Source organism: Mustela erminea, chromosome 6 (assembly GCF_009829155.1).
Source record: "Mustela erminea isolate mMusErm1 chromosome 6, mMusErm1.Pri, whole genome shotgun sequence".
NCBI lineage: Eukaryota > Metazoa > Chordata > Mammalia > Carnivora > Mustelidae > Mustela > Mustela erminea.
Window position 1 is genome coordinate 90,827,938 of NC_045619.1, and position 10,714 is coordinate 90,838,651.

The 10,714-nt window shown below is 34.6% G+C and overlaps 1 protein-coding gene across 1 annotated transcript; it reads right to left on the minus strand.

Moving 5' to 3' along the window:
- Positions 1 to 8,341: 8,341 nt before the first annotated feature.
- On the minus strand, positions 8,342 to 10,203 carry LOC116593576 (olfactory receptor 6C6-like). The gene is given in 3 exon segments (XM_032347867.1): positions 8,342 to 8,366; positions 9,294 to 9,840; positions 9,843 to 10,203. Coding segments are annotated over 3 exon segments (933 nt in total).
- Positions 10,204 to 10,714: the final 511 nt, after the last annotated feature.

Consider the following 10,714-nt stretch of genomic DNA (forward strand, 5'->3'; position numbering starts at 1 on the left):
GTATAGTGTTGAACATGATGAAAAATATCACTCTGCCAAATCCCTACCTAAATATTTTAATGTATTCCTTCTGCCAAAATTTCTCCTTCTTGAAAATATCATTTATGCTGATTTATTTCCCTAAATTGTTAATAACTCCCATGACAAAGACTAAACATTTCCCTAGAGTATTGGTACAACTCAATTATTTTTTCTTCTTCTTTTTGGGAGCTTCAGAAATTTTGTGTTCATATGTCCTATGACTACTCTGTTGTGGTCTGCAACCCACTGAGTCACTTGATCATTATTCTCAGCAAAATGTGCTACCAACTTGTATCAAGTTGTACTCAGTTCATGGGAACTAGATTCATCTCTTAACATACTTTGAGGCACAGATTGATGTTCACTTGATGGTATTGGAATATCTAATTTTTTTTAGCACAAAGTGCTGAACATTGTGCTACATCCATTGAATCACTAAAGAAAAACTCTCTAAGACAGAAAACAGAAAACAATAGCAAAAAACAATGAAAACAGAAGTCAAATCTTTAGGACATAAACATAATTGATATCTCTAGTTAAATCCATCAGGGAAAAATAGGAGGCACAAATTACTGATGTTAGCACTATAATATGACTTCACTACAGATTCTTTGGATATTGAAATTATAATGACATAATATGAACCAATTTTTGGCAAAAAAATAGATATTTTATATGAAATGGATAAAATCCTTATAAAACATAAACTTCCAAAGCAGTCAGAAGATATTTATAAATGGAGAACTCTATAATAGCTAAAGCAAATGATTCATAGTTAGAAATGTCCCCTCCATACACACACACAAACACACACACACACACACACACACACACACACACACACACACATCTAGGTTTAGATGGCTTCACTTATGAATTATACTAAAAAATTCTAAAAATACCAACTATACACACATTCTCCAAAAAAGTGGAGGGCAGAATACTCAATTCACCCTAAGCCCTCATTATCATGACACAAAAACACAGGCAAGGCATTAAAAGAAAAAAATAAATTCAGAAAATTACTTATGAGTACAGATAAAGAAATTCTAAGAATAATATATAAAAATTCAATCCAATAGCATATAACAATGGTAGTATACTATGATGAAATGGAATTTATTTGTAAAATGCACTGTCCATTTAACATTAGAAAATGTATTGATATAACCCTTAACATGCATACACAAATGTATCTAATAGTATGAGAAAAAAATAATAGCATTGAAAAGAGAAATAGATGAATCCTTATCATATTAGAAATTTCAGCAACTCTATCCAAAATGGGCAGAAGTAGAAGCCATATAATTGTAAGGAAATAGTTGAACACAACATCAAGAATCAACTGTATATAATTGACATCTGTAGACTATTTCAACCAACAACAGCTATATACCTTTTCTTCCCAAGCACACCAAGACATATCACATTCTGGGCCATAAAACACACTTTAAAAATTTTGAGGACTAGAATTGATACTGTATTGGGTCTCAAACCACACGGTATTAAAATAAAATCAGTGAAAAGGATGAATGAGAAAATTTAAATTATGTGTAGATTAAATAACACTTCTAAAAACACATGGATCAAAAAAGAAATCTCAAGAAGCATTTAAAACGTCTTTATTTATTATTTATTTATTTAGTTTTTTTTAATTATGTTCAATTAGCCAACATATAGTACATCATTATTTTTTTTTCTTAATTTTTTAAAATTTTTATTAGGATTTTTAAATTTATTTTATTATTTTTTAATTTATTTTTATTTATTTTTAGCATAACAGTATTCATTATTTTTGCACCACACCCAGTGCTCCATGCAATCTGTGCCCTCTATAATACCCACAACCTGGTACCCCAACCTCCCCACAACCGCTCCTTCAAAAACCTCAGATTGTTTTTCAGAGTCCATAGTCCTCATGGTTCACCTCCCCTTCCAATTTCCCCCAACTCCCTTCTCCTCTCTAACTCCCCATGTCCTCCATGCTATTTGTTATGCTCCACAAGTAAGTGAAATCATATGATAATTGACTCTCTCTGCTTGACTTATTTCACTTGGCATCATCTTTTCCACTCCCGTCCATGTTGCTACAAAAGTTGGGTATTCATCCTTTCTGATGGAGGCATAATACTCCATAGTGTATATGGACCACATCTTCCTTATCCATTCATCCATTGAAGGGCATCTTGTTTCTTTCCACAGTTTGGCGACCCTGGCCATTGCTGCTATAAACACTGGGGTACAGATAGCCCTTCTTTTCACTGCATCTGTATCTTTGTGGTAAATACCCAGTAGTGCAATTGCAGGGTCATAGGGAAGTTCTATTTTTAATTTCTTGAGGAATCTCCACACTGTTCTCCAAAGAGGCTGCACCAACTTGCATTCCCACCAACAGTGCAAGAGGGTTCCCCTTTCTCCATATCCCCTCCAACACATGTTGTTTCCTGTCTTGCTAATTGTGGCCATTCTAACTGGTGTAAGGTGATATCTCAATGTGGTTTTAATTTGAATCTCCCTGAGGGCTAGTGATGATGAACATTTTTTCATGTGTCTGATAGCCATTTGTATGTCTTCATGAGAGACGTGTCTGTTCATACCTTCTGCCCATTTTTTGATATGATTGTTTGTTTTGTGTGTGTTGAGTTTGAGGAGTTCTTTATAGATCCTGGATATCAACCTTTTGTACTGTCATTTGCAAATATCTTCTCCCATTCCATGGGTTGCCTCTTTGATTTTTTGACTGTTTCCTTTGCTGTGCAGAAGCTTTTGATTTTGATGAAGTCCCAAAAGTTTATTTTCGATTTTGTTTTCTTTGCCTTTGGAGACATATCTTGAAAGAAGTTGCTGTGGCTGATATCGAAGAGATTACTGCCTATGTTCTCCTCTAGGATTCTGATGGATTCCTGTCTCATGTTGAGGTCTTTTATCCATTTTGAGTTTATCTTTGTGTACGGTGTAAGAGAATGGTCGAGTTTCATTCTTCTCCATATAGCTGTCCAGTTTTCCCAGCATGATTTATTGAAGAGACTATCTTTTTTCCACTGTATATTTTTTCTTGTTTTGTTGAAGATTATTTGCCCATAGAGTTGAGGGTCCATCTCTGGGCTCTCTACTCTGTTCCACTGGTCTATGTATCTGTTTTTATGCCAGTACCATGCTATCTTGGTGGTCACAGCTTTAAATGCCATTCCAATCAAAATTCCACCGGTATTTTTCAAAGAGCTGGAGCAAATAATCCAAGAATTTGTATGGAATCAGAAGAGACCCCGAATCGCTAAGGGAACACTGAAAAGCAAAAATAAAACTGGAGGCATCACGCTACCTGATTTCAAGCTTTACTACATCATTAGTTTTTGACATAGTGTTCAATGATTCATTAGCTGTGGAATAGCATGGAAGACCATTAAGAAAAGGGAGGGAAAACTAAATCGGAAGAAATTTAAACATTTTTTAATAAGTGAAAATGAAACAACATTTATTAAAATTTGTGGAATGCAGTGAAAGCAATGCTTAGAGGGAAATTTATAGCATCAAATGTATCTACTAGAAAACAAGAAAAATCTATAATCAGTTACCTGTTTTCACTGTAGGATATGGAAATTAAAAGGATAAAAATAAGGGAACCCTGTGAACAATTCTAATATTTGGTAACCTAAATGAAAGTGACCATTCTTTGAGGAAACGATTTGCCAAAACTCACATAATAATAATCCAAAAAAGGTTTATATCTATTAAAAATTCACTTAATAATTAATTACCTTCTAAAACAGATAGCATCAAGCATTCCATGTTCATAGTTTCTTAGAATACTATTAAGATGCCACCAAAACAATTTATAGATTTAGTTCAATCTCCATCAAATCTTAATAGTATTACTTGTTTTTTTCAAAATGGAAAACAACCACAAAAACAATGGAACAGTTGATTCTCAGATTCAAATAGAACTGCAAGGACACCTGAATATCCAAACCCATCCTAGAAAGAAGAAAAAAGTGAGAAGACTCAAATATCTCAGTATCAAAGCACACTACAAATCCACAGTACTCAAAAGAATTGTGATATTGGCAAAAAGACAGATAGATAGAAACATGGAATAAAATGAAGAGTCCAGAAATAAGCTTATACATCTATCACCAATTTTCCCCTAGGGTACCAAGATCAGTCAGTGTAGAAAGAAGAGCCTTTTCAACAAACAGTGCTGACATAACTAGATAATCACATGGAAAGGAATAAAATTAGACTATACAAAAATCACCTCAAATAGAGTATATCTATGTACTTAGATGTAAAAGCAGACAATCCAGGTCATTTAAAAAGGTTGGATATATGACGTTGGATTTGGATTTGGCAATGGATTTTTAGATATGGTATGAGCAACAAAGGATTATTTTGGACTGCATCAAAATTTAATCCTTTTGTTCTTCTAAGGACATTGTCAAGAAGTGAAAATAAAATCTACAGAAAGAGAGAAAATATTTTCAAATTGTGTATCTTAAAAAGCTCTAGTATCCAGAATATATGAAAAATTTATTACAAATCAGCAACATCATAAAGAAATAACCCAATTAAAAATGTGCAAGGATTTGGGGATTTCTGGATGGCTCAGTAGTTGAAGTGTCCAACTCTTGGTTTCAGCTCAGGTCATGCTCTAATGGGTCCTGAGATCAGCCCTATGTCAGGCTCCACACTCAGTGGGGAAATTTGCTTGAAGATTCCTTCCCTTTGATCCTTTCTCAACTCACACATATGTGTGTGCAAGTGCACACATGCTCTCTCTCAAATAAATTAATGAGTCTTTTAAAAATGTGCAAGAAGGGGTACCTGGGTGGCTCAGTGGGTTGAGCCTCTGCCTTCGGCTCAGGTCATGGTCTCAGGATCCTGGGACTGAGCCACACATCAGGCTCTCTGCTCAGCAGGGAGCCTGTTTCCCCATCTCTCTCTGCCTGCCTCTTTGCCTACTTCTGCTCTCTGTGTGTCAAATAAATAAATATTTTTTTAAAAATGTGCAAGGATTTGAACACAAATTTCTTGAAATGTCCAACAAGCACATACAATGATGCTCAATATTATTAGTCATTATGGAAATGCAAATCAATACCAAGATAAAACACTTCAAACCCATTAGGATGACTCTAATTTTTTAAATGTAGATGTGTAGTAATTAGAATGCTTTTATATTGTTAGTGGGAATGTAAAATTGTGTAGTCATTATGGAAAAGTTTGGCACTGTATGTGGGCTAGAGATGTTTAGGTCAAGTTTGTGTTATGTTAAAAGGCAGAGTCCACTAAAATCTGACTTACAGAATAGCAAAGGCCATCATAAATAGTAATAGAGAAATATAGACTTTATAAGATTTTATTTATTCGTTCATTCATTCATTTAACAGAGAGAAGAAGAGAACACAAGCAAGGGGAGAAGTCAAGGGAGAGAGAGAAGCAGGCTCCCCTCTGAGCAGGGAGTCAAATATGGGACTCAATCCCAGGACCCTGGGATCATGACTTAAGCCTAAGGCAGCTATTTAACCATCTGAGCCACCAGGCACCCCAAATATAGGCTTCTTTAGTTTCTTTCTTTGTTTTTATTTTTATATAGCTCTATTAATGCAATGTGTTAACCTTTTGTGAAGCTTGGATTAAAAGAAAAAAATTCAGGGCGCCTGGGTGGCTCAGTGAGTTAAGCCGCTGCCTTCGGCTCAGGTCATGATCTCAGGGTCCTGGGATCAAGGCCCGCATTGGGCTCTCTGCTCAGCGGGGAGCCTGCTTCCTCCTCTCTCTCTGCCTGCCTCTCTGCCTGCTTGTGATCTCTCTCTGTCAAATAAATAAATAAAATCTTTAAAAAAATAAATAAAAATAAATAAAAGAAAAAAATTCAGAGAGTTTGATAGAGTTAGTGAATTTTTGAATGCAAATTGTATGAGTGAAGTTTTAAGGATGTTACTGCTGACTAACAGAATATTAAAGGAGGTTGGGTGTCCACAGCAATGTGTTTATGAGGATATTAAGAGAGTAGGTATCTCTGTAAACTTTCCTCTTTAATTCTCATTTTTTCCCCTCTTCTCCTCCCATTTATCCCCCTTCTTCATAGAAATCAGCTGTGAGAAACCACACAGCAGTGACACCTTTTATTCTTCTTGGACTGACCAATGATCTGGAATTACAGGTGGTCATTTTTCTCCTCTTTATTTTTGTCTTTATCTACTTGCTGAGTGTCACTGGGAATCCAACCATAATCACCCTCCCCTGATGAACTCTGATCAAAAACATCCATATATTTTTTCTCCAAAATTTCTCATTTTTAGAAATCTCATTCACAACTATCTGCATCCCCAAATTTCTCGTCAGTATGGCAACAGATGTTAAGGAAGTATGAAAGCTAAAGGGACTCCATTTCAGAAAGACTCCATCTCTGCTGTTTTATGCTAAGCCCCATTTACTCATGTTCCATACATAGCCTCTGAACAAGCCAAAGAAGCTACATTCCCACCTCAAAGGAGAAGAAAATTCAACATTCTCTGAGTTTTGTTCTAGCCCCCAAACACCTGGTAACATCCAAAAAGAGCCAGATTCCAGACATGTTCCAGAACATTGGCTTCAAACAAATTTTGCTGACACCAGCATCAACACCCTTATCTTTTGTAATATACAGAATAATCCCTGTTGTTCACCTAATACTCACTTTTCCCTGGATTCCTGGAGAAATGCGCACCCTAGACCATTTTCTACTATAAACCTCTAGCCCCAAAAAACAACAAAAAGACTCATTCTCCTTTCCTTTCCAAGTCTCCCAGACACTCTACTATTCTGTCACTTACATTAATCAATAACCTCTGTTTCTGCTTTCTCTGGCTCACGTTTGACTATCCTGTGGGAAGTCAAGGACCCTCTTGGCTGGTCCTGTGGGACCACCCTCTCCTGTCCTCAGACCCAGTCTGAATACATCAATAAGGCCATTTCTTACAACAGTTGTACAGCACAGTCGTTTTACACTGGCATGGATGCAGACAAATTTTTCTTCTGGTTCCTTAAGCCAATGTTTATCTTTGGACTAGTACTTCACGGACTCTGAGCAGCTTCTTTAAAGATCTCTGTAGTTATACTTAAACTATTTGAATAATGAGACCTTTTTTGGTAAGTAAGAAGGTTCAAATAAGTTTACTCTTTTAACGATCTAAACAATAATCTTGTTTTCAGAGGGATTGAAATTCCTAATTATGAAGCTTTCATAAGAAATGGAATATAGAATTATAACAGTAGAGCATTAGAAAAAAATATTTTAATAGTCTCAGAAGATTCTCAGAATTATTGAATGAAAGTAAAAGTAATCATACTTTCAGTAATAAATTTCAGAAATAGCTTGCAAATTTGTACATCAAATGAGAATTCCCTGTTGCTCATTAATTGCTATAAAAAGGCCAAATACAAAATTTTTTTTGTAGGTCAGATTCTAAAAAAAAAAAAAAAAAATAACCAACAATTGCGGTCAGATGCATTTATATAGGGTTTATAAACAGATGAAAGATTATATAGGGTTTATAAACAGATGAAAGTATTAACCTAATTACCCTGAAGAAAAGGAGTGAGATAGATGAAAGTTATGCTTCTATCACTTCCCTAAACCAAAAGTAAGGATGGAATACCTACACAAAGGAAATGTATCTTTCCTAGATGGAAGTTTGCTGAATCTTTGAATATGGAGATGTACACTATGGTTGCCAAAGGAATAGAGTCTGTGAATTTTTTCTTCAGGTCAGAATTAACATAATTTTTCCAAGTAGAAAACAAGCTGGAATTGAGAGAAAGATTTTGGCAAACAAACCTTACATAAGGCAATAATTTGACACTACATTGCTATGAAAAACACTGAATTTATTTCACAACAATTTTAGAAAATAGACGGGTAACATAGAATATACTGGTTGTATTCCAGACATAGGAATGAAAGGGCAGGACTTTTAACTGTAAATTACGTTTAAAACGCTACCAAGGTGATTCTTCACAAAACATTTCAACAGTACTTAAATACCAGGTGTAAGTCCAAAACACTTGTTACCTCTACCTGTATAATACCATATTAAGTACTAGTTGAACCACATTCTTGAATTGTTCAAAATAAACAATATCTTTTACTGGGTGCTAAACAGGCACCTGGGTGGCTTTGTCAGTTAAGCATCCATCTCGGTTTTGTCTCAGATCATGATCTCAGGGTACACATCAGCTCTGGGCTCAGCGGGGAGTCTACTTCCCTTTCTCTCTGCCTTTCCCCCTGCTTTTGTACACACACATTCTCTCTAAAATCAATGAAATAAAATCTTTTAAAACATTATCCTACTTTATATATGGAAATTCTGAGACACAAAAATTTTATGTATTCTGTGAAGTATTCGACATTGTAGTTGTGAGGAAACTTTACTGAAACCGAACTGAATATCTCAAAAATCTTGTTTTAAACATTAGATATACTAATTCCTCAAATGCATGTGGTTATTTAATACCTCTGTGTTATTTGCATATATTTAGACTGAAGTCTTCTTTCCTTATGTATATTTTTAGTCTCACTATTGCTTTCTCCTAAATGCCTCCCAGAACTCCAGAATAACTTAGAAACTATACAGAATGCCCCATAATATTTCAATATCCTTTTATTACAACACTAATTATACACTATGTACTAATATTAGAGTTATGTGTTTGTCTCCTTTAAGTAAGACAAACTTCTTAAATATAAGGATGGAGCACTTTGCAATGTCTGAAATAAGGGGGATACATAATAGATGTTTAATTAACAAATTATGTATAGCAAATTGTACTTTAAAAGGCATATTTTTTTAAAGTCATGGTTTCTAGAAGCTAATATACAATAAAGAAATGTTATTTAAAGCTTGTGGTACAGATTTGAGAGGTGTTTTCATTAGGAATAATAAAATGTAACGGTGGAACTTAGCTGCAAGATTCTCCAAGAGAATGTCCATAGCAGATAAGTAATGAGGCAGAAAAACACAATCAGAAGAAATGAATGAGGGTGCCTAGGAGTTCAGTCAGTTGAGCATCTGCTTTTGCCTCAGGTCATGATCCCGGGTCCTGGGATCAAGCCCTTCATCAGGCTCCCTGGAAGCCCGCTTCTCCCTCTCCCTTCAGCCTCCACTCTGCTTATGCTATCTCTGTCTCAAATAAATAAACAAAATCTTAAAAAAAATGAATGAATTTTTTGTTGTTGTTTTTATAGCAAGGCTGTGATTTGTGACATTCATTACAATTGCTTTTTTGAAAAACACATCTTTTGTAACATATCCCAGAATATTTCTTTTACCTGCTGGTTCCTTAGGGTATAAATGAAGGGGTTTATTAAAGGGGCAACTGAGGTATACAGCAAAGCTACACCTTTGGATACAGTCACCCTTTCTTTGGCAGATGGTTTAATATACACAAAGATGCAGCTCCCATAAGTCATGGAGACAACAATCATATGGGAAGTACAAGTGGAAAAAGCTTTGGTCCTTTGCTGTGCCGAAGGGAATTTCATAATGGTTTTTATGATGCAAGTGTAGGAGAGAATCACTAACGCCAATGTGACCACAAGTGTCACCACAGCAATGATAAAAGACATCAATTCTAGGACACGTGTATCTGTGCAGGATATCTGCAGGATAGGAGAAGTTTCACACATAAAGTGATCAATTATTCTGGAAGCACAGAAATTGAGTTTGAGCCCCATAAGCATTGGGGGAAAGATGATTAGGAATCTGGTTAGCCAAGAGGAAAGTACAAGCCAATAGCACACTCTGCTGTTCATAATGATTGGTTAATGCAAGGGTTTACAACATAGCGATCATAGGACATAGCAGCCAGAAGGTAAAACTCTGTAACTCCCAGTAAAAGAATAAAAAACAATTGAGCTGCACAATTATTATATGAGATGGTTTTTTCTCTAGTTACAATGGTTATCAAGTATCTGGGAATACATACTGTTGTGAATATAATTTCTAAAAATGAGAAATTATGGAGAAAGGAATACATTGGTGTCTTGAGGCGAGGATCTAGCAGGGTGAGAAGGATAATGATTAAGTTCCCCATCAGGCTTAATGTGTAATTAAGAAAGAGAAACATGAAAATCAGAATTTGCAATTGTGGGTCATCTGTCAGTCCCAGGAGAATGAACTCTATTTCCATTGATTGGTTTTTCATTTCTCTTAATATGAACCTTAACAAATATACCTAAGAAAAAAAGACAAAAAATTAAACATACATATGAATATAATATATTGTAGTGTAATATAAATTTTCATATATATACACACATGAACCTATTTATAAATATATATAAACCTAAATACATATAAATATGTATAATGTATGTATAAATATGTATATGTATGTATATGTATACATATGTATAAATAAATACATATAAATGTATATAAATTAATTTAATTATATAGAAATTAACCTAAATATATACAAACTAAATAAATATATAAATACTAATTACACATCTTAACTAAACATATATATTAACCTAAATATTTATATATTTTCCTAATGCAAGAAAAGGTATATATTCTCAAATTTATCTATTTGGAAAGGATTTCTCCAGTCTGAAATTTGTGATGACACGTAATTACATGCTATGACAATGCTAAATTCTTTTTCATCCATTAGTTCTCTTTATTATAATATTTCTCACAATTTTTCCTCT